The 23,522-nt window shown below is 44.9% G+C and overlaps 2 protein-coding genes across 3 annotated transcripts; both read right to left on the bottom strand.

Annotated features, from left to right (window-relative positions):
- Positions 1–239: 239 nt before the first annotated feature.
- On the bottom strand, positions 240–8,196 carry ptpdc1b (protein tyrosine phosphatase domain containing 1b). Of its 2 annotated transcripts, XM_084187566.1 has the most exons (10): positions 7,682–8,196; positions 6,985–7,150; positions 6,811–6,891; positions 5,339–5,460; positions 5,104–5,241; positions 3,959–4,992; positions 1,870–2,064; positions 1,341–1,451; positions 1,136–1,246; positions 240–1,090 (listed from the first exon to the last, which is right to left on the bottom strand). In XM_084187566.1, exons 1-10 carry the CDS (start codon positions 7,689–7,691, stop codon positions 1,064–1,066), a joined length of 1,995 nt encoding a protein of 664 aa, XP_084043692.1. In that variant the 5' UTR covers positions 7,692–8,196; the 3' UTR covers positions 240–1,063. The 2 variants fall into 2 exon arrangements, with proteins under 2 accessions (XP_084043692.1, XP_084043693.1); XM_084187567.1 differs by lacking the exon at positions 240–1,090 and having other exon boundaries at positions 1,100–1,246; positions 1,854–2,064.
- A 1,385-nt stretch (positions 8,197–9,581) lies between these two features.
- LOC311150210 (androgen-dependent TFPI-regulating protein-like) lies at positions 9,582–12,886 on the bottom strand. The gene is made up of 6 exons (XM_084187565.1): positions 12,632–12,886; positions 12,207–12,356; positions 11,945–12,046; positions 10,894–11,009; positions 10,538–10,710; positions 9,582–10,325 (listed from the first exon to the last, which is right to left on the bottom strand). Exons 1-6 carry the CDS (start codon positions 12,869–12,871, stop codon positions 10,300–10,302), a joined length of 807 nt encoding a protein of 268 aa, XP_084043691.1. The 5' UTR covers positions 12,872–12,886; the 3' UTR covers positions 9,582–10,299.
- Between the last annotated feature and the right edge of the window lie 10,636 nt (positions 12,887–23,522).

Here is a 23,522-nt window from a genome sequence, read left to right as displayed (position 1 = left end):
TCTTTCAACTCTTGAGCAACACTGCCCTCTGGGAGGACTTCGCAGGTGCTACAGCAGTTCGCACCAGGCAATGAAATGTCTACATGTTTACGAGTAGTTTAATCATTGGTATTGTGCCTGCTTTATAAACAATTTGTTTATGCAATTGACATTGTAATCAATAACTAATTCAGATTAATATTGCCATTATGTTAAGCCTGCACATGCAAGAATGAATGGGAAAACCATTGCAGTTTACTGTGCCATTATACTTTATTTTTGTGTAATACCACATTTCTGTACAGGGATGGTGATAGTCACTGAGCTGGCTTTATGTGGAGATGAAGTATTTCAATTCCTGTGTTGGATGTTACATGTTCAATATAACTAAAAGTCTTTAAGGCATATACTGTAACAAATACTCCACCTTGATCTGCTTAACAAAATCAAACTGACACTTTTTTAATTTTAAACTCTCAAATAAACTGCATTTCCTTGGGTCTGCATTGTAAATTGTACAATATTGAGGTAAACAAGTAATCGTTTATATACAATACACTTAAAGTACAATATGTGATGACAAAATAACAAAAACAGTGGATTCAAAACAATCCAAACTGCGCAGGAAGGCACAACATATGGCTGTTTGATATATAACAAGTCTATGCATAGGGACGGTCTGGAACAGAATCCAGCAGGGCTATGGGATCAGAATCATAGGGACGGTCTGGAACAGAATCCAGCAGGGCTATGGGATCAGCATCATAGGGACGGTCTGGAACAGAATCCAGCAGGGCTATGGGATCAGAATCATAGGGACGGTCTGGAACAGAATCCAGCAGGGCTATGGGATCAGCATCATAGGGACGGTCTGGAACAGAATCCAGCAGGGCTATGGGATCAGCATCATAGGGACGGTCTGGAACAGAATCCAGCAGGGCTATGGGATCAGCATCATAGGGACGGTCTGGAACAGAATCCAGCAGGGCTATGGGATCAGCATCATAGGGACGGTCTGGAACAGAATCCAGCAGGGCTATGGGATCAGCATCATAGGGACGGTCTGGAACAGAATCCAGCAGGGCTATGGGATCAGCATCATAGGGACGGTCTGGAACAGAATCCAGCAGGGCTATGGGATCAGAATCATAGGGACGGGAGGCATAAATGGTCCCTCATCCTCCTCTATGGCTGTAAACCTCATGTCATGTAGGACCAGCTTGAGGATCTCTGCCAAGGCCGGATACACCGCTGAGCATTTTCCCATCTGTGAAGAGTCAAAAAAGCTGTTTATACCCATTGAAACTTTTAAAAAACGACTGTGGTTAAAAGGGAGAACGCTACATCATCTAGTATTCTACCTTTGTGAAAGCCTTGATGGTGCGCTCCAGGAAAGCAGCCTCCACCTCTTCTGGTATTGTGAGAACATGAGCCATACAGTCCAGAATGCACACCAACATCTCCCTGGGAGCCTGGAGGGGGTGTGATCAAATAGATTAAAAAACAACTATTGTTGAACAAAAATGTGTCTTCTGCCTTTCCCAACACCCCCAGAAACAGTGCAGTGCCCCTGGATGGGGAACAATTATGTGGGGTTAAGTGCCTTGCTCAAGGTAGATAGTCCATTGGATCAGAGACCAGCAGCCTTCCAGCTGCCAGTTCAGTTCCATTCCCATTTTTGTGTTGCCCTGCCCGGGGCTTTCGGCTGCTGGTCCTCTAACCTCTAGGCAGCTGCCGGCCCCCAAATGAATAGGTTAACTGAACAGAAGTAGTCAGTAGATTCACACAGTATTCAGTAATTCCAAGTTTTCTGTGGTAGATCTATCATGTACAGTAGGATTGGGCCAAGAGTGAGAAGCCCTGATGTGGCTTACAATAAGTGCTGCTGACCTGGTCCAGTGGTTTGAAGACAGCCTCTGGGTTTGCAGGGTCACTGTCGTTAAGGTCCAGTTTTTGTACATCCTTGATGGAGATGACTGGCTCCTTCAGCTGCTCCAGCCAGGTCCACATGAGCCCAGAGAGCACAAATGGGTCCTTCTCCAATGTACACAGCCTCTCCCACGCCCCTCCCATGTTTAACCCGGACTGCAATCACATACAGAATAGACAAATCAGTGCCGCCCAAGCACACAAAAGGCCTAGTGGAGCTAACCTAATGGCACTGCAGTATCAAAAAGGAAAATCAAACCTATATGAATTTCCTTTACAGTGAGGGAAAAAAGTATTTGATCCCCTGCTGATTTTGTACGTTTGCCCACTGACAAAGAAATTATCCGTCTATAATTTTAATGGTAGGTTTATTTGAAGAGTGAGAGACAGAATAACAAAACAATCCAGAAAAAACGCATGTCAAAATGTTATAAATTGATTTGCATTTTAATGAGGGAAATAAGTATTTGACCCTCTCTCAATCAGAAAGATTTCTGGCTCCCAGGTGTCTTTTATACAGGTGACGAGCTGAGATTAGGAGCACACTGTTAAAGGAAGTGCTCCTAATCTCAGCTTGTTACCTGTATAAAAGACACCTGTCCACAGAAGCAATCAATCAATCAGATTCCAAACTCTCCACCATGGCCAAGACCAAAGAGCTATCCAAGGATGTCAGGGACAATATTGTAGACTTACACAAGGCTGGAATGGGCTACAAGACCATCTCCAAGCAGCTTGGTGAGAAGGTGACAACAGTTGGTGCGATTATTCGCAAATGGAAGAAACACAAAATAACTGTCAATCTCCCTCGGCCTGGGGCTCCATGCAAGATCTCACCTCGTGGAGTTGCAATGATCATGAGAACGGTGAGGAATCAGCCCAGAACTACACGGGAGGATCTTGTCAATGATCTCAAGGCAGCTGGGACCATAGTCACCAAGAAAACAATTGGTAACACACTACGCCGTAAAGGACTGAAATCCTGCAGCGCCCGCAAGGTCCCCCTGCTCAAGAAAGCACATATAAAGGGGCCATCTGAAGTTTGCCAATGAACATCTGAATGATTCAGAGGAGAACTGGGTGAAAGTGTTGTGGTCAGATGAGACCAAAATCGAGCTCTTTTTGGTATCAACTCAACTCGCCGTGTTTGGAGGAGGAAAAATGCTGCCTATGACCCCAAGAACACCATCCCCACCGTCAAACATGGAGGTGGAAACATTATGCTTTGGGGGTGTATTTCTGCTAAGGGGACAGGACAACTTCACCGCATCAAAGGGACGATGGATGGGGCCATGTACCATCAAATCTTAGTTGAGAACCTCCTTCCCTCAGCCAGGGCATTGAAAATGGGTCGTGGGTGGGTATTCCAGCATGACAATGACCCAAAACACACGGCCAAGGCAACAAAGGAGTGGCTCAAGAAGAAGCACATTAAGGTCCTGGAGTGGCCTAGCCAGTCTCCAGACCTTAATCCCATAGAAAATCTGTGGAGGGAGCTGAAGGTTCGAGTTGCCAAACGTCAGCCTCAAAATCTTAATGACTTGAAGAAGATCTGCAAAGAGGAGTGGGACAAAATCCCTCCTGAGATGTGTGCAAACCTGGTGGCCAACTACACAAAATGTCTGACCTCTGTGATTGCCAACAAGGGTTTTGCCACCAAGTACTAAGTCATGTTTTGCAGAGGGGTCAAATACTTATTTCCCTCATTAAAATGCAAATCAATGTATACAATTTTTGACATGCGTTTTTCTCGATTTTTTTGTTGTTATTCTGTCTCCCACTGTTCAAATAAACCTACCATTAAAATTATAGACTGATCATTTATTTGTCAGTGGGCAAACGTACAAAATCAGCAGGGGATCAAATACTTTTTTCCCTCACTGCATGTACAAATGTAGTTGTCAGATAAGGTTCAGGTAAACATGATTCGTCAATTGTGCTATGTTACTCTATAAGTACCATCACGTCTTATAATATTTCAGTATATCGAGATTGTTATATTGTATGTACAGTATTTTTTAAATGATGGGATTGAATATGGAGTTCCTACCTGCCAGGCGTGGAGTCTGTCCCTGTGCTCCTCCTCTCCATCCAGCTCCAGATCCACAGCCAGAGCCTGGGCCACCAGCTGCCGCCTGGCCTCCTTGGACAGCTCTGTCTGGATGGTGATGAAGGGCACCTCTGACTCCTCTATCTGAGACACATTCCCATTGTTTGCTAACTTCTCCCTCTGCTTCTTCTTCCAGCTTAACAACATGCTGCCAAACGTTTTCTGCTTGGGGTGGCACTCGGACTCGCTGCGCTGGCAGGCTTTCTGACTCTTCTTTAGGAGTGGGGATCCCTCCGCCAGGCTCTTCTGCTCCCAGAGGGACCCATGGGGGAGGGATCCATTTTGGGAGCTGTATGTGGTGGTGACGTGGCTGCCTGTGGCCAGGGTTCTAGGCAGGGAGTTCAGGGAGGGAGAACAGGCCACAGGCACGTTGCTAGAGGACAGAGAGTTGGAGAGAGGTTGGGTCAGCAGATGGAGCTCACAGCCTAGCCTCTGCAGGTCCGACTCGCTGTAGCTCAGGCTCTTGCGGTGGTAGAAGAGGGCCGGTTCGTTGGCGTGTCGGTGTTTGGTTGGGGGTCCCGGTAAGCGGGGCTGGCCCCCCATGCTGCCTCCCCCGAAGCTACCCTTGGTGAAGCCAAAGTCGCGGTACCGCTCAAACTCCATCTCCTCCTCGGCCGTCATGTCAGGGATGTCCAGCATGTCCTCCTCGATGACCTGAGAGTGCTCAGCGATGTCCAGCAGCAGCTTGCAGATCACCTGGATGATCTTGGGCAGGTGCCTGAGCTCCCGGCGCTCATAGCCGTGCAGCATGTGTCCCTGGCGGGTCAGGAACTGGGACAGGGTCACTGGGTTAGTCCTGGGCTCAGCACAGGAGAAAATACTCCTGACGGGGACCAGGAACTGGGCAAACTCCCGCACGCAATACAGCTGACCTCTGGTCTGGATGGAGTTGGGACGTTTGGAACGTACAAACACGATGGCCTGGTCAGCGGTCATCCTGGTGGCGAAGACCAGGTAACACGCTAACAACACACCTGAGAGAAGACACATGCAAAACCATCAGCGTGATGGTCAGTCGTGACCACAAAGCATAGTCATTTGATTACTGTGACTGTCATAAACCTTTTTGTCCTATACTACATTACCTGTTCTTCCCAGACCAGCATGACAGTGGACAGCCATTTTCCCCTCCTGAATCGCAAAGGACATAACTTTCACCATGTCCAGGATGGATGTGAGGGAGGCCACCCCGTAGTCATTCCATCCAAAGTTATAGAAATATACTAGAGTATAAGGACAGTCATTATTTAACCATTCTCATTGTATGTTTGCCTTGGCCTTCTTTAGTTTTCCTCATTGTAGAGAAAGTCATAAACTTACTGTCATTCTCCATCAACACCTCAGGTCGGTAGGAGAATCCACTCTCTGGTTCCAGTGTGTTGGGACCACAGCTGGCGTGTTCCCCTGGTCTCTGCAGGTTTATCACAGTCTTCAGGCCACATCTACAGTGGGGAAAAAAAGTATTTAGTCAGCCACCAATTGTGCAAGTTCTCCCACTTAAAAAGATGAGAGAGGCCTGTAATTTTCATCATAGGTACACGTCAACTATGACAGACAAATTGAGAAAAATAAATACAGAAAATCACATTGTAGGATTTTTAATGAATTTATTTGCAAATTATGGTGGAAAATAAGTATTTGGTCACCTACAAACAAGCAAGATTTCTGGCTCTCACAGACCTGTAACTTCTTCTTTAAGAGGCTCCTCTGTCCTCCACTCGTTACCTGTATTAATGGCACCTGTTTGAACTTGTTATCAGTATAAAAGACACCTGTCCACAACCTCAAACAGTCACACTCCAAACTCCACTATGGCCAAGACCAAAGAGCTGTCAAAGGACACCAGAAACAAAATTGTATACCTGCACCAGGGTGGGAAGACTGAATCTGCAATAGGTAAGCAGCTTGGTTTGAAGAAATAAACTGTGGGAGCAATTATTAGGAAATGGAAGACATACAAGACCACTGATAATCTCCCTCGATCTGGGGCTCCACGCAAGTTCTCACCCCGTGGGGTCAAAATGATCAAAAGAACGGTGAGCAAAAATCCCAGAACCATATGGGGGGACCTAGTGAATGACCTGCAGAGAGCTGGGACCAAAGTAACAAAGCCTACCATCAGTAACACACTACGCCGCCAGGGACTCAAATCCTGCAGTGCCAGACGTGTCCCCCTGCTTAAGCCAGTACATGTCCAGGCCCGTCTGAAGTTTGCTAGACTGCATTTGGATGATCCAGAAGACGATTGGGAGAATATCATATGGTCAGATGAAACCAAAATAGAACTTTTTGGTAAAAACTCAACTCGTCGTGTTTGGAGGACAAAGAATGCTGAGTTGCATCCAAAGAACACCATACCTACTGTGAAGCATGGGGGTGGAAACATCATGCTTTGGGGCTGTTTTTCTGCAAAGGGACCAGGACGACTGATCCGTGTAAAGGAAAGAATGAATGGGGCCATGTATCGTGAGATTTTGAGTGAAAACCTCCTTCCATCAGCAAGGGCATTGAAGATGAAACGTGGCTGGGTCTTTCAGCATGACAATGATCCCAAACACACCGCCCGGGCAACGAAGGAGTGGCTTCGTAAGAAGCATTTCAAGGTCCTGGAGTGGCCTAGCCAGTCTCCAGATCTCAACCCCATAGAAAATCTTTGGAGGGACTAAATACTTTTTCCCCCCACTGTATATATATACACATACATACACACATCTATTATTTTATATTTACTAGCTGTATTGAACTGATTTATGAGGAGAGCAAACCCAGAAATAGTAGGTCTATTAAATTACCTTTTAAATTGGTCAATGATGTTGTACTTTTCTATTAATGCAGTAGAGGGCCTGGCCATGGCAAGTAGGTTCTCCGTGACCCTGAAAAGAAAGGCATGTTTCTGCATTAAACTTATGGGTATAATCCATTTACATTCAACATACACATTTTCATAGAGCCTTTCTGATTCCTACCAGGAGGAGTAGAGGCCTTTGATGGCCTGCTTGTCCTCGCTCCAGCAGTCAGGGTTCTCATACTTGCAGTTCAGACCTCCACACCATATGGAGCACTGTGTGGGCAAAGGGATGACGTGACGTATCACCTCCCCGACCAACGTGTACTTCGCCCGGGGGGTCATGACTGGGGGACACAGGGAGGATTGGGGGTTTTAGAGGAGAGACGAGGGGTGTTATCAAGGGTGGTGGGATGGTGGTGTTTGTAGAATATCATCCTCTGTCACTTCAACCATCTGAGCTCAGCAGTTCGCGCTCAGAATTATATTTTATGTTGCAGTCTGCTTGTGGAGACATTTTGGAAATAACTGATACTTCAATGGACTACCATACAGGTAAAGCATACACTACAGTGTTTCTTCTTTCTGAAACAAACTGCAGAATCAACATCTGTGATTGGATTAGCACACTGTAAATAAGTAGTGTAAAGTTTAAGTATGAGGTGTTCACAATGTAAAGAAGTAGTGTCAAGCTTAAGTATGAGGTGTTCAGCCATTTACAGCTAGCTAATCTGTCTGGCACACTCCACCAGACGTAACTGAATTACTGTAGAAATAGCAACACAACAACCTATTTCAACTTTTCATACATACTGAACAATTATTTTTGTTAACAGTACTAGCTATATTATCCTCTATGATATATATTGAAGGCATACCTGACTCCATGAAGAGGTAGGGGACTCCACTGCTTGTCTGAGGGTGGAGTACTAGATGACGGAATACTCAGGCAGACCTCCACTGACATGGCAGTGCCTTGACACACACACACACAGGTTAGTCTAAGATAAAAACCTAATCACATTAACAAACAAAGTAACAGCAACCTCAAAATAGTAAGATAAAGTATAATCAGCACTTACACCTGCAGCAACAAGGATGTGGAGCTAGTGATCGTCAGCATCTTCAGACATCAACATAAAACGACTCCACATGCCCACAGACAGCAGTCTGCACAGATGCTTTCATTCTAAGCTTTAGTAGTCCTGCACCACCCCGGGTCTTCAGTTAATCAGCCTGGATTATCTCTGTAAATGAGGGTGTGGCAACGACACCATCCACTGAATCCATTATGCTCATCTCTGGACTGCCAGTGCCATGTAGCTCACCAGGAACAGCTATTTTGACCCATGGGAATATAGCATCCTGGGCTGCCTCCATTGAAAGGTGTCAGAGAAAGGAGGTGGTGTAGATTGATCTGTAGCATGGCTCTGGACATTAAGACAACTCCCTGGACACTCCTCTCCTCTCCTCTCCTCCTTAGTCATGTACTGTACCTCCCTCAGGAGGAGGAGCAGTAGGAGGGCTATTCCTGACTCCTGGATTAACCCACTAATCTCATTACTGTACAAATAGGTTCAACAGGCAAAAGCCCCAGTGGCCACTCAAATTCACAATAGAGCAAAAATGACTGGTAATCTCTGACCATCTAGATTTGAACTCCCTTCAGTTCATAACCACACTGAGATAACATTTGTCATTTCATTACTGTCTCCGGATCAATCATCCAGAGATATCATGTGATCAGAAATCAATACATCCAATGTACAGTATGTTTACACCAAAATATTAACTGTAATCTCATGGAGTTCTTTCAGGGTGCTATGCTGCACTGTATATCAATCCTACACACAAAAATCCTATGGTACATTTATTTATTTGTTGATGGGATTAACAACCAAAGTGAAGCAACTATCAATGACTGTGATATCCAGGTTCAGACACTGTAGTCTAGATCGACTCTACCCTACTCAGGTAAGGGGCAGGACCTGAATGACATAGGAAGCACAGTGTCAAGTTCGATCATGATTTGCTTACCTGAGGTACTTGAAAGATGATTATGGATACGTCTAAGAAGGAAAAGATACGACACTGACGCATCTCAGGCCATTCTGCAACCATGAATGGTAATTGGGAAGGGAAAGTGTTAACTCCAGCCTCCTTGAGGTAAGATGGAACCTTCTGGTAGGGTAGAACGTGTTGCCAACAATGGCTTTCGCAACAGATGATTGATGAATGTGTGACATGGTAAGGAGGATAAATTGATTAGTGGATTGACAGTCCTGCACTTAACTGATTGTATTGTTCATGAAGGATTTAAGGTTACTGTAATCTCTGGTATTATCTGATCAGCTTAGTATTTCAGTCTTGTTGAATCCTCTGAGGACACAATGCTTAATTGTACACTCTTTTGTACAGATATCGAATTGTGTAGGAGTGTTACATAATAGAGAGTGATACATGGCCTCTGGATGAGGATGCTGTTGAGAAGATTAGCCTGGCCGGATGAATGAGATCATAGTGTGGGACAGCTGTCCAGGCAGGCCTAACCAGGGACAGACACAATAACTAAATTAACGTACTACGGGGGGGGTAGTACCCTGGTTGCCTGCAGAGGAGAAACATTGACCTTATGGCTCCATCACCTGGCTACAAATGGCAGTGACAGGCAAGGATTCCAGAGCAGTAAAATATAATTAATCCTCACTTTGGTCATAAAGCAGCTCAGATTGCAATATGTCAACTATTTCCCCTAATAAAAGGAGTCACATTAATGTATATAATTCAAATCTTTTAATTTAATTTCATCAAGGTCTTACGTCCCTCCAAGTTACATAAGGAATCATAGTGTTCTAAAAGTGAACATACAGTATAAGCATGAATTCAAAAGGTAAAATAACAAGTGCACATAAGGAACTGTGCCTTTCACAACCAACAGTACCGTATCAAGTGAAACAGCATCATGATAAAGGTAATGAATCACAAAATGTATTTATACTGTCATTTTATTCTACTATGCCAGCGCAAGTCTACTCCATGGAGGGTGAGAGAACAATATGGTTTAACTCAACCAATAAGGATCAACTTAATATAAAATATTATATTGAGCTGTTATCTCACTGTGACACAGCACAATATCCTGTGGTGGCGTAAATGAAGTCTAATTATTGAATTTAATCTTAAAATAATTTGGCCTCTGACCATAGAAGCACATAATGCCCACTGCCTGAGAGCTGCCTGAGAGATACTGAGCAGGTAAAAGTTGACTCGAACTATTGATACAGGATAAGATATAGATGTTTAATCCTAATGTTATTAATAGGACTGAGGGTAAGGTAATCTGATTCTAGATCTGTGACTAGGGGCAACTTCTACCTTCACCAAGAGATTCACCAGTCTCTTTTGGATGAGGTGACCAGTGCTGGGGGTACTGTGTCCTGTCTGTCTTTCCTCTCTGATCCCCTCTGTGGCGCTCAGCTTACATGCCAGCACACACTTATTTCTTCTTTTTTCTCTGAGGTCCTTTCAGAGAGAGAGAACGAGAGTAGAGAGTAGTTAATGAACAACACACTGACACACCAAAGGTAACCTCCTCTTTTGACACCCTGCCAAATCAAATGCAAAGGCCTTGTGGCACTCTAGGAGAGAAACACTGCTACATTGAAATGGTTGGTCCATCTAAACAGTGTGTGGTTATTCTCCTTTCCTGTCATACAGTCGGAGAGCTGTCCCACCTGCGGATACGGCAGTGCTCCTCCAGATCTTGTGGTTGAGTTTCTCCCCCAGCAGGTAGAGGGGGGCCATGGTGATGCTCGACACCCCCAGGAATATCACCAGGCCCACAGAATTCAGGCGCTCCATGATGGGGTACACCCAGATACCAGCCGCATGACGCACCCACAGAACCCTGAGGGGTGGGGGGGGGGGGGGATTAAATAGCGTGGTTATAGGAAGATGTCAAAATGTTGTTAAAAGTATCATAACATTCAGTTAAGGAGAGTGGAGGAGTAAGAGAGACGGCCTCGAAGAAACACAGAGCATTTTTCGTCAAACCACAACAACTTCATGTGATTGATAGAACCTTACTTACCATCCCAGATAAAGAACAGCTAAGACAGCCAGACCTAGGATGCCTCTCATCTTGCTGCCGTATCTATGAGGCTGAATATACATCTGCAACAGCGCCAATGGCAGGATGACAGTATGCTGTAAACAGAGATTAAAGACATGACTGAAATAAAGAATGACAGAAACCAACCCTACCATCATAGCCCCAAGTGTAACAATGTGTAATAGTCCATTGCATGTGTTGATGCATTTTGGCCACATAAAAAAGGGTAAGTCATGTTAGTGTTAGGCAAGAACTAAAAACATGCACCCCCTGGAAAAGATTGAGAAACAATGGGATAGACTGGAGAAATAGAGGAAGAGGTCAGGCCATTATGTACTCAGCACTGCCTGCTTGTGAAACATCTACAGCAAGTGTCTGTTAGACTTTTGTACAGCTCGCAACTGGTTAAAACCAGTTCTGACAAGGTATGCTACTGTAGCTCAGCTGGTAGAGCACGGCGCTTGTAACGCCAAGGTAGTGGGTTCGATCACCGGGACCACCCATTCACAAAAAAAAATAATGTATGCACGCATGACTGTAAGTCGCTTTGGATAAAAGCGTCTGCTAAATGGCATATTATTATTATTAAAATTGTAAAACTGACGAGGTGTGTACTGTACAGGTGTAGTGGAGACAGAGGCCACAGAGTGAGAGGTGTGTCCACTGTGCACTTACAGATTACTAATGAAGCTTGTGTAGCTCTGAAATGTGGTCTCGATGGCTCAGTTGGTTGGAAAACACTGGCAACACTACATTGCTGTGTGACTGGCTACATTAATTAATATGCAATGCAACCATAATTGAATTATCAGAGACTGTTCAAAGCTAAGTGAATCTGACTATAATCCTATTCAGAAAACTCTACCCTTGAATTACTAAAACATGACCTCTTCAAAGAGCCATGTGATACAAAGCCACTGACCAGCACAGCCAATTGGATACAGCCCCATCTTTAATTGAATACATTGGGATCACACAGTCGGTACAAAGTCCACCATGTGCAGTTTGTGCACATGATTGTGACACTTACCATAGCATGGTTCAACCAGATAGGAATAATGTCATCTAGAAATGTTGGAAACACCAGCTCTCTGTTGTAGTGATATATCAACCAGAAGGACAAGAACACAAACTGGGGATTAGAGATGAAGAGAAAATTGGTTATTATGTCCAAATACAAAACATGTTATCAGTAATAGCATAGTTTAGATGTACTGTAGCTTATACACCTCATAAATGTGGTCAAATGTGCGCACACACAAAATATAAATATAGACATTAAAGGCACTTACTGTCCCAACAGGAAAAGCCCAAATGGTGAAAATGGTGTCTCTTAATTTCACTAGGAGGAGAGGTACACCACACCTCAAACTTTTGGATGGCAATATCAGGTGGATAATGTCAATCAAAACAACGAGTCCGAAGAACACCGTCTGCAAAACCTTTGGGGAAATTATGCAGAAATGGTTAGACTACTTAGGACACCGGCACTAGCAACATGGCTATATAAACACAGCATTGCAATTATATAATTGTCTCACTTGGCTCGAAGCCACAGGAAGGTCCAAAATGATGTAGGGTAATACAATAGCGCAGATATGGAAACGATTTCTAACATAGTGCCGGTTTTTTTGCCTACTGCAGGTCCCATTCAATGACATTTCGTTTGCATCGCCCTCGATGTTAACAACCAAGAGTAGCCACCAACCACACTCACCAGATTGAGGAAAGTCAGATATTTCCAGCGGCCTCCATATGTTTTAGCTCCTGGGTGGCCCTCTGTGATTTTCAATGAGCAATTCGCCGATAAGGTAAAGACATACCATGAAAATATTACTACATGAATGAGGAGATATGATCCCCATGACATGGTCGTAGCCATTTTGACTGCTTTTGAGCTTCCGCGCAGATAGAACAAAGAGCCAGATATTTCACCGGATGTATAAATGTGAAGCATCCGGTTGGCGTTTCCACTCGCTACCATATGGTGATGAGAGGAAGCCCAGTGTCCGGCAGTGGGAATAAAATGGAGCAAGATGGATTTTGGCTGACATTCTGCTAATTTTATCATCGAGGAAAGATTTGATTTCAATATAATTTTCTGTTTCCCAAACTAGAATATATTACGAACAGAGTGTACTACGTCAAATAGAGTTTACCCTTTGACAAAGTTGTAAGAAATTGCTTTCTTTAGAAGGAATGCAAGGGCAAATTGAGTTATTTCACACATGCACTTAACATAATAGGCGTTCCCTAACGGAAATATGCAAATACATGCCAGAACGCGCCAATAGGATATCGCTAGCTCGTGCTTGGCTCTACCCACCTCCTTGCTTGTTTGACCCACTATGTTTAATTTGTTCCCATTGGATACGACAGGCTGTGGTCTATCTTGGCTTATTTATACAAATCTTTGGAATCCGTGTGAGAGCAGTGTGCACCAAACAACCTAAATGTATATCAATGACACAACCTAGAGGCAGAGTGCAGTACTCCTCAACGGTCAGAAAGATCCAATGTAACGATTTGACTCGTCAGAGACGCAACAAAATAAATAATACAAACGTAACAACGGCAAGCGCAGACCACAGTTCATATTGTGACATAGCGTGCCAACAGCACAAACATAATGTTGCAATATCCTCAGGGTGCGTAACTGGTTCATGATCACTTCTACAGCATCGCCGGTATGGTGTCAAATCCAATTCAATAAATAAACGAGCACTAGATGGCGCGCGCGAGCAAGATGAAACATCATTGCGCGAGCAAACAGAGGCGACAAGAAATGTGGTCGCCCGAGCAGAGGTCAGGACGTGTCCCAGAAGGGCACAGGCCCGCCGAGAGCGCAAAGTAAACTTGAGAGGTTGCAAGTGTGACTTTGAGCGAGCAGAACATAATTGTCACAGATCAAAAATTTAAATGTCTTAAACAGTACATATAGAACTGTAATCAAAGAAACGTGATTCAAACATGTAAAAACTTTATTTGAACGCATTCAATTGTCCACCAGCAATAGTAACTTATCATTGTCACGTTTTCACTCTCAATTTCTCAAATTGTTCTCTCTCAAGTCTTGGCACCTTTGGGCTTGGATTTCAGGCTGATGGGGTCTGGCTTAAAGGCGGGTGCGTGTCTAGAAACCTTAGATTGGTCACATTCACTGGAGTGATGGACAAACTAACAAATTCCTGTCATTGGCCAGTCCTGTGTTGTGATTGGCTATTACGAGCCTTCTGTTTGTGATGCACTGCAGAGCCATCTGTTTGAGTTGATTGGTGCATTGCAAAAAGCGGGCAGAAGAGTGGAAGAAAAAAAACAAAGAATACAGTAGAGGTCGGGGCGCAGGTCTTGTGTGTAATGAAGCTTCGGACAGACAGGTGTGGGGAAGAGGGAGTAAAATGCCGGAAGTGGATGCTGAGTTTGAATCAAGCAGCGCATCGAGCAAAGTTGGTGAAAATGAATGTCCCGAATTGACAACAGTAGTGTTGAAAACTGGAACAAAAAGGAAATTGTCTAAAATTGGAGTGGAGGATACTTATATGAATGATAATGATTCACTTCTTGTTGGGATGCGTTTGTTGAGTAAGGATGCATGTGGGAAAACCTTTTGAGGTGTCAAATGGTGAAGTATGCACTGGGAAAAGTGAAGTCTGTCAGTGACCAGGAGTGGTCTTATTTTTGATTCATTGTATTTCTGAAGAACAGAGGAAGATTGCAGTGGACCTCCTGGTGTGGTTTCTGCCCGGCATCTGACCCGCTGGGTGAATGGTGAAAAATAAGAAAGTCTGTCGGTCCTGTTGTTTTTTGATAAAGAGCATCTACCTACGCATGTGAAGCTTGGTTATGTAAGATACGCTGTAAGAGCTTTCGTTCCCAAACCACTGCAGTGTAAGAGTGGTCCTCTGTAGCTCAATTGGTAGAGCACGGCGCTTGTAACGCCAGGGTAGTGGGTTCGATCCCCGGGACCACCCATACGTAAAAATGTATGCACACATGACTGTAAGTCGCTTTGGATAAAAGCGTCTGCTAAATGGCATATTATTATTATTATTAAGAAATGTAAAGGATGTGTAGAAGAACAACAGTGTTGCAATTGTGGTGGGGATCATGATCCTGAGTTCCTGGATTGCCCTGTAAGGGTGTTGGAGATTGAGGTGGGAAAACTTAGAGCGACCAATCGAATCTCCTATGCGGAGGCAATTAAAATAATTGAGAAAATAAGTGATGCTATTGAAGATATGGTAGTGGATGCAACACAGCCTGTAGTAAATGTTTCCTGCCAGTCAAAAGATACCCTGTGTGTTTAAAAGGTGGATTTTGTGTCATTCATTGCCACAGTTATAAACTATAAGGCTCAAGTCTCAAAGAAGTCTAAGAAACTGGACATTATTGTGGCTGCGGCAGAAAAGTTTTTGGGACATAAGGATTTTACATCTGAAGACTTGCAAAGGGTACTGGCACTGGAAGACGGCCTGCCGTCCCAGGCTCCCTTGAGCCTGTGTAGGGATCAGATCTGGTAGTTTGGTAGTTTTTTTGGTAGATTGTTCTGTTTTTTGAGGGGGGGGGGGGGGGGGGGGGGGGTCCTGTTTCCATCCCGCACAGTAGGTGGCGGGATGCACATTAAATTGTGCAATCGCCAATATACCATAGAAGAAGAAGAGCCCTCTCTTTAGCTAGCTAGCAGGTTTGAGCAGTAAGTGCAGAACAACTTGGGAAACCCAGCAGCTTGATAAATAAATTCTAATAGGTATACTATACCTTGAGTTAAGTGGAATCTACTTGCTAAAGTCAGCTATAGCATATTACTTGTTTGCCAGCAATGTTTGTCTGTAAAAGCAGACAGTCAGCTCTAGCAAACACCATAAAACAAGTCCACTAGTTGCAGGCAGGAGTCAATACTTAGGTTTTTAAGCCCAAGGACACAGCACATGGAGGATTTTGAATTACATGAAGACACAAAGGGAAGAATCTGCTACCTGCTACAGTTCATCCAGTACATAACCAGTCCCAAATAATAGAATGTAAACTGACATATGATAAACCAGCTAAACTCATGTTAACATATCAGCTTTATTCACCAAATACATTTGCATGTACAGGAATTTGACTCTGTGAAATGGTGCTGCCACAATAAACAGAATATACAGACGATAAACAGAATTTACAGACAAAAATATATATAGATGCAGAATCTCCACAGATCCACATACAGTATGTACACTGTGAACGCTATAAGCTAAATTATAAATGATGCATGTAAGAGATGTGCAGAAAGTGCAAAGAGCAATGTGTAGGTGAGGATGGACTCGATGATGGTTGTTTAGAACTGCACTGAGGAAATTTGTTTTATAGTAATTTTCTGATTGGGAACTATCATTGTCTATCAATTACAGAATCTCAAATTATTTCAATTTGGCATTGGAAGTTTTATTGAATACTGTCAGTTAGACAGGAGTCAAATCGCAGGGAGTCTCATCAGCAAGCAAGAGCCATCTGTGGAAAGAGCACAAGTAGATCAAAGATATACAGTGGGGAGAACAAGTATTTGATACACTGCCGATTTTGCAGGTTTTCTTACTTACACAGCATGTAGAGGTCTGTAATTTTTATCATAGGTACACTTCAACTGTGAGAGACGGAATCTAAAACAAAAATCCAGAAAATCACATTGTATGATTTTTAAGTAATGAATTAGCATTTTATTGCATGACATAAGTATTTGATACATCAGAAAAGCAGAACTTAATATTTGGTACAGAAACCTTTGTTTGCAATTACAGAGATCATATGTTTCCTGTAGGTCTTGACCAGGTTTGCACACACTGCAGCAGGGATTTTGGCCCACTCCTCCATACAGACCTTCTCCAGATCCTTCAGGTTTCGGGGCTGTCGCTGGGCAATACGGACTTTCAGCTCCCTCCAAAGATTTTCTTTTGGGTTCAGGTCTGGAGACTGGCCAGGCCACTCCAGGACCTTGAGATGCTTCTTACGGAGCCACTCCTTAGTTGCCCTGGCTGTGTGTTTCGGGGTCGTTGTCATGCTGGAAGACCCAGCCACGACCCATCTTCAATGCTCTCACTGAGGGAAGGAGGTTGTTGGCCAAGATCTCGCGATACATGGCCCCATCCATCCTCCCCTCAATACGGTGCAGTCGTCCTGTCCCCTTTGCAGAAAAGCATCCCCAAAGAATGATGTTTCCACCTCCATGCTTCACGGTTGGGATGGTGTTCTTGGGGTTGTACTCATCCTTCTTCTTCCTCCAAACACGGCGAGTGGAGTTTAGACCAAAGAGCTCTATTTTTGTCTCATCAGACCACATGACCTTCTCCCATTCCTCCTCTGGATCATCCAGATGGTCATTGGCAAACTTCAGACGGGCCTGGACATGTGCTGGCTTGAGCAGGGGGACCTTGCGTGCGCTGCAGGATTTTAATCCATGACGGCGTAGTGTGTTACTAATGGTTTTCTTTGAGACTGTGGTCCCAGCTCTCTTCAGGTCATTGACCAGGTCCTGCCGTGTAGTTCTGGGCTGATCCCTCACCTTCCTCATGATCATTGATGCCCCACGAGGTGAGATCTTGCATGGAGCCCCAGACCGAGGGTGATTGACCGTCATCTTGAACTTCTTCCATTTTCTAATAATTGCGCCAACAGTTGTTGCCTTCTCACCAAGCTGCTTGCCTATTGTCCTGTAGCCAATCCCAGCCTTGTGCAGGTCTACAATTTTATCCCTGATGTCCTTACACAGCTCTCTGGTCTTGGCCATTGTGGAGAGGTTGGAGTCTGTTTGATTGAGTGTGTGGACAGGTGTCTTTTATACAGGTAACGAGTTCAAACAGGTGCAGTTAATACAGGTATTGAGTGGAGAACAGGAGGGCTTCTTAAAGAAAAACTAACAGGTCTGTGAGAGCCGGAAATTCTTACTGGTTGGTAGGTGATCAAATACTTATGTCATGCAATAAAATGCAAATTAATTACTTAAAAATCATACAATGTGATTTTCTGGATTTTTGTTTTAGATTCCGTCTCTCACAGTTGAAGTGTACCTATGATAAAAATGACAGACCTCTACATGCTTTGTAAGTAGGAAAACCTGCAAAATTGGCAGTGTATCAAATACTTGTTCTCCCCACTGTAAGTGCAAACCACAGGAGGCTGCTGAGGGGAGAACAGCTCATAAGAATGGCTGGAACGGCGCAAATGGAATGGCATCAAACACCTGGAAACCTGCTCAAAAAAATAAAGGGAACACAATGTAACTCCAAGTCAATCACACTTCTGTGAAATCAAACTGTCCACTTAGGAAGCAACACTGATTGACAATAAATTTCACATGCTGTTGTGCAAATGGAATAGACAACAGGTGGAAATTATAGGCAATTAGCAAGACACCCCCAATAAAGAAGTGGTTCTGCAGGTGGTGACCACAGACCACTTCTCAGTTCCTATGCTTCCTGGCTGATGTTTTGGTCACTTTTGAATGCTGGTGGTGCTTTCACTCTAGTGGTAGCATGAGACGGAGTCTACAACCCACACAAGTGGCTCAGGTAGTGCAGCTCATCCAGGATGGCACATCAATGCGAGCTGTGGCAAGAAGGTTTGCTGTGTCTGTCAGCGTAGTGTCCAGAGCATGGAGGCGCTACCAGGAGACAGGCCAGTACATCAGGAGACGTGGAGGAGGCCGTAGGAGGGCAACAACCCAGCAGCAGGACCGCTACCTCCGCCTTTGTGCAAGGAGGAGCAGGAGGAGCACTGCCAGAGCCCTGCAAAATGACCTCCAGCAGGCCACAAATGTGCATGTGTCTGCTCAAACGGTCAGAAACAGACTCCATGAGGGTGGTATGAGGGCCCGACGTCCACACGTGGGGGTTGTGCTTACAGCCCAACACCGTGCAGGACGTTTGGCATTTGCCAGAGAACACCAAGATTGGCAAATTCGCCACTGGCACCCTGTGCTCTTCACAGATGAAACCAGGTTCACACTGAGCACATGTGACAGACGTGACAGAGTCTACTAAGACAACCCAGCTCATAAAGTTATGCAAGTATCTCAAAACGCAGTTTGCAACACACACAAAACAAATGTTAGACAGCAGCGAGCTCTCTCTCTGCTGCTGTTACCAAGAAGCTTGATCTTGCAAGCTAACGTTAGCTACTGAGCTAACGTTAGCAAAACCCAGCTGGAGAGAATTTATTTGGCACATCTTAGATGGTTAACTTAATAGTTATAAGATATATAGCTGGCAAACATTAGTAGTAGAGGTCCCGTGTAGCTCAGTTGGTAGAGCATGGCGCTTGCAATGCCAGGGTTGTGGGTTCAATTCCCACAGGGGGCCAGTATGAAAAAATGTATGCACTCACTAACTGTAAGTCGCTCTGGATAAGAGCGTCTGCTAAATGACTTAAAATGTAAATGTAAATGGAGACACCGTGGAGAACGTTCTGCTGCCTGCAACATCCTCCAGCATGACCGGTTTGGCGGTGGGTCAGTCATGGTGTGGGGTGGCATTTCTTTGGGGAGCCGCACAGCCCTCCATGTGCTCGCCAGAGGTAGCCTGACTGCCATTAGGTACCGAGATGAGATCCTCAGACCCCTTGTGAGACCATATGCTGGTGCGGTTGGCCCTGGGTTCCTCCTAATGCAAGACAATGCTAGACCTCATGTGGCTGGAGTGTGTCAGCAGTTCCTGCAAGAGGAAGGCATTGATGCTATGGACCGCCCGTTCCCCAGACCTGAATCCAATTGAGCACATCTGGGACATCATGTCTCGTTCCATCCACCAACGCCACGTTGCACCACAGACTGTCCAGGAGTTGGTGGATGCTTTAGTCCAGGTCTGGGAGGAGATCCCTCAGGAGACCATCCGTCACCTCATCAGGAGCATGCCCAGGCATTGTAGGGAGGTCATACAGGCACGTGGAGGCCACACACACTACTGAGCCTCATTTTGACTTGTTTTAAGGACATTACATCAAAGTTGGATCAGCCTGTAGTGTGGTTTTCCACTTTAATTTTGAGAGTGACTCCAAATCCAGACCTCCATGGGTTGATACATTTGATTTTCATTGATACTTTTTGTGTGATTTTGTTGTCAGCACATTCAACTATGTAAAGAAAAAAGTATTTAATAAGATTATTTCATTCATTCAGATCTAGGATGTGTTGTTTAAGTGTTCCCTTTATTTTTTTGAGCAGTGTATTTGATACCATTCCACTAATTACGCTCCAGTCAGTTTTCCTCAATTAAGGTACCACCAACCTCCTGTGGTGCAAACAGAATACATTTCCACCTAAAACAATGACATGAGCATCCTTCTCAAAACCCATTGGAGGAAGTCTGAGGCGAGGAACCTTTGGTTGTCTCCTCCAATGGGGTTTTAGAAGGAGGCGCAATGGTCAGTCCTTGCATCCATAGCTCTGTCTATGAATTTGAGAGTGGTTACATTACTCCAGCCCCATTCCTCAGCTTTTTACCGAAACAGGGCCGGTGAGAACGCTTTATTATTGTTTCAACTGCTGATTGCCACTTTAAGAAACACATAAATGAGCATACATGTATGTTTCTGCCTCTAACCCTAGGAAGCTCTTTGCCACCTTCTCCTCCCTGCTGAATCCTCCTCCTCCTCCCCCTCCCTCCTCCCTCTCTGTTGATGACTTCGTCAACCATTTTGAAAAGAAGGTTGACGACATCCGATCCTCATTTATTAAAACTCTTGAGCGTGCCGTCTCTAGCCAACTCTCCTGCTATCTCTCTCAGAATTACCTTCTTGATCCAAACCAGTCAGGTTTCAAGACTGGTCATTCAACTGACACTGCTCTTCTCTGTGTCACGGAGGCTCTCCGCACTGCTAAAGCTAACTCTTTCTCCTCTGCTCTTATCCTTCTAGACCTATCCGCTGCCTTTGATACTGTGAACCATCACATCCTCCTCTCCACCCTCTCCGAGTTGGGCATCTCCGGCGCTGCTCACTCTTGGATTGCGTCCTACCTGACATGTCGCTCCTACCAGGTGGCGTGTCTACGCACCACGTGCTCTCACCACTGGTGTCCCCCAGGGCTCAGTTCTAGGCCCTCTCCTATTCTCTCTATACATCAAGTCACTTGGCTCTGTCATATCCTCACATGGTCTCTCCTATCATTGCTACGCAGACGACACACAATTCATTTTCTCCTTTCCCCCTTCTGATAACCAGGTGGCGAATCGCATCTCTGCATGTCTGGCAGACATATCAGTGTGGATGTCGGATCACCACCTCAAACTGAACCTCGGCAAGACGGAGCTGCGCTTCCTCCCGGGGAAGGACTGCCCGCTCCATGATCTCGCCATCACGGTTGACAACTCCATTGTGTCCTCCTCCCAGAGTGCAAAGAACCTTGGTGTGACCCTGGACAACACCCTGTCGTTCTCCGCTAACATCAAAGCGGTGACCCGATCCTGCAGGTTCATGCTCTACAACATTCGCAGAGTACGACCCTACCTTACACAGAAAGCGGCACAGGTCCTAATCCAGGCACTTGACATCTCCCATCTAGATTACTGCAACTCGCTGTTGGCTGGGCTCCCTGCCTGTGCCATTAAACCCCTACAACTTATCCAGAACGCAGCAGCCCGTCTGGTGTTCGACCTTCCCATGTTCTCTCATGTCACCCCGCTCCTCCGCACACTCCACTGGCTTCCAGTTGCGGCTCGCATCTACTACAAGACCATGGTGCTTGCCTACGGAGCTGTGAGGGGAACGGCACCTCCTTACCTTCAGGCTCTGATCAGACCCTACACCCAAACGAGGGCACTACGTTCATCCACCTCTGGCCTGCTAGCTTCCCTACCTCTACAGAAGCACAGTTCCCACTCAGCCCAGTCAAAGCTATTTGCTGCTCTGGCACCCCAATGGTGGAACAAGCTCCCCCATGACGCCAGGACAGCGGAGTCACTGACCACCTTCCGGAGACACTTGAAACCCTACCTCTTTAAGGAATACCTGGAATAGTATAAAGTAATCCTTCTACACCCCCCCCCCCCCCCCCCCCCATAAAAAAAAAAAAAAAAAAAGACGACAAAAGAAAAAAAGAAAAAAATAAGAAAAATAAGTGGTTGTCCCACTGGCTATCAAAAGTTGAATGCACCAATTTGTAAGTCTGTTAAATGATGTAAATGTAAATGTTTAAGCATACATGACTGTTGGGAGTATGGTGCCATACCTTTATCTCCCAGGTGCAGCAGAGCTGACACACTAAAGATGAAGTTGCAGATGTCTTGACCACCCTCTGACTGTTGTCCAGACAGCGGTAGCGCTGGAAGCTGTCCCATGCATTGTTTGTGGCCATGTCACCTCCCTCAGAACCAGTGTTATGATGAGTTTCTCGGGTATCAAGTAATTCATGATGCAAGAAGATATTTAACAGTTAGCTGGGGAGTTCATATAAATATTTAATAGGTACCATGGTTCGTTATAACAAAATAAAATGCTTTGCTTCTTGCCATTCCCGAACTACTGAACAAAGAACATATCTCAGCTTATATAGCTTCGATTACACGTTTCTTCAACACATCTGTTAACCATCAGTGCGCACTCCCTTCTCTGATGTTCTTACCCTGTACCCAAGTCAGTATATCATGTCCATCAATCATTATAAGATCAACCTCAGTACACACTACATGACCAAAAAGGTGTGGACACCTGCTCGTCGAACATCTCATTCCAAAATCATGGGCATTAATATGGATTTGGTCCCCCCTTTGCTGCTATAACAGCCTCCACTCTTCTGGGAAGGCTTTCCACTAACATTGCTGCGGGGACTTGCTTCCATTCAGTCACAAGAGCATTAGTGAGGTCGCGCACTGATGTTGGGCGATTAGGCCTGCCTCGCAGTCGGCGTGCCAATTCATCCCAAAGGTGTTCGATGGGGTTGAGGTCAGGGCTCTATACAGGCCAGTCAAGTTCTTCCACACCAAACCATTTCTGTATGGACCTCGCTTTGTGTACGGGGGTATTGTCATGCTGAAACAGTAAAGCCCCCCCCCCCCAAAAAAAGGAACACAATAAAATAACGAGGCTATATACAGGGGGTACCGGTACCAAGTCAATGTGCGGGGGTACAGGTTAGTCGAGGTAACTGAGGTAATATCTACATGTGGGGTAAAGTGACTTTGCATACAGTGAGGGAAAAAAGAATTTGATCCCCTGCTGATTTTGTACGTTTGCCCACTGACAATGATCAGTCTATAATTTTAATGGTAGGTTTATTTGAACAGTGAGAGACAGAATAACAACAACAAAATCCAGAAAAACGCATGTAAAAAATGTTATAAATTGATTTGCATTTTAATGAGGGATATAAGTATTTGACCCCCTCTCAATCAGAAAGATTTCTGTCTCCCAGGTGTCTTTTATGCAGGTAACGAGCTGAGATTAGGAGCACACTCTTAAAGAGAGTGCTCCTAATCTCAGCTTGTTACCTGTATAAAAGACACCTGTCCACAGAAGCAATCAATCAATCAGATTCCAAATGCTCCACCATGGCCAAGACCAAAGAGCTCTCCAAGGATGTCAGGGACAAGATTGTAGACCTACACAAGGCTGGAATGGGCTACAAGACCATCGCCAAG

This window comes from Coregonus lavaretus, assembly GCF_964263955.1.
Source record: "Coregonus lavaretus genome assembly, chromosome: 22".
Taxonomy (NCBI): domain Eukaryota; kingdom Metazoa; phylum Chordata; class Actinopteri; order Salmoniformes; family Salmonidae; genus Coregonus; species Coregonus lavaretus.
This window is presented reverse-complemented; position numbering and strand designations above follow the sequence as displayed.

What these genes read in the sequence shown, in the direction of transcription:
- LOC311150210 (XM_084187565.1), bottom strand. Translation starts at nt 12,871, where the DNA reads ATGCTTCACATTTATACATCCGGTGAAATATCTGGCTCTTTGTTCTAT. An exon ending in TCTGGTTGAACCATGCTATG is followed by an intron (nt 11,010 to 11,944) that starts GTAAGTGTCACA and finishes CTCTGTTTACAG; the next exon opens with CATACTGTCATCCTGCCATT. An exon ending in GCTGTTCTTTATCTGGGATG is followed by an intron (nt 10,711 to 10,893) that starts GTAAGTAAGGTT and finishes CCCACCCCTCAG; the next exon opens with GGTTCTGTGGGTGCGTCATG.
- ptpdc1b (XM_084187566.1), bottom strand. An exon ending in GGTGTTGATGGAGAATGACA is followed by an intron (nt 5,242 to 5,338) that starts GTAAGTTTATGA and finishes CTTATACTCTAG; the next exon opens with TATATTTCTATAACTTTGGA. An exon ending in TGCTGGTCTGGGAAGAACAG is followed by an intron (nt 4,993 to 5,103) that starts GTAATGTAGTAT and finishes GTCTTCTCTCAG; the next exon opens with GTGTGTTGTTAGCGTGTTAC.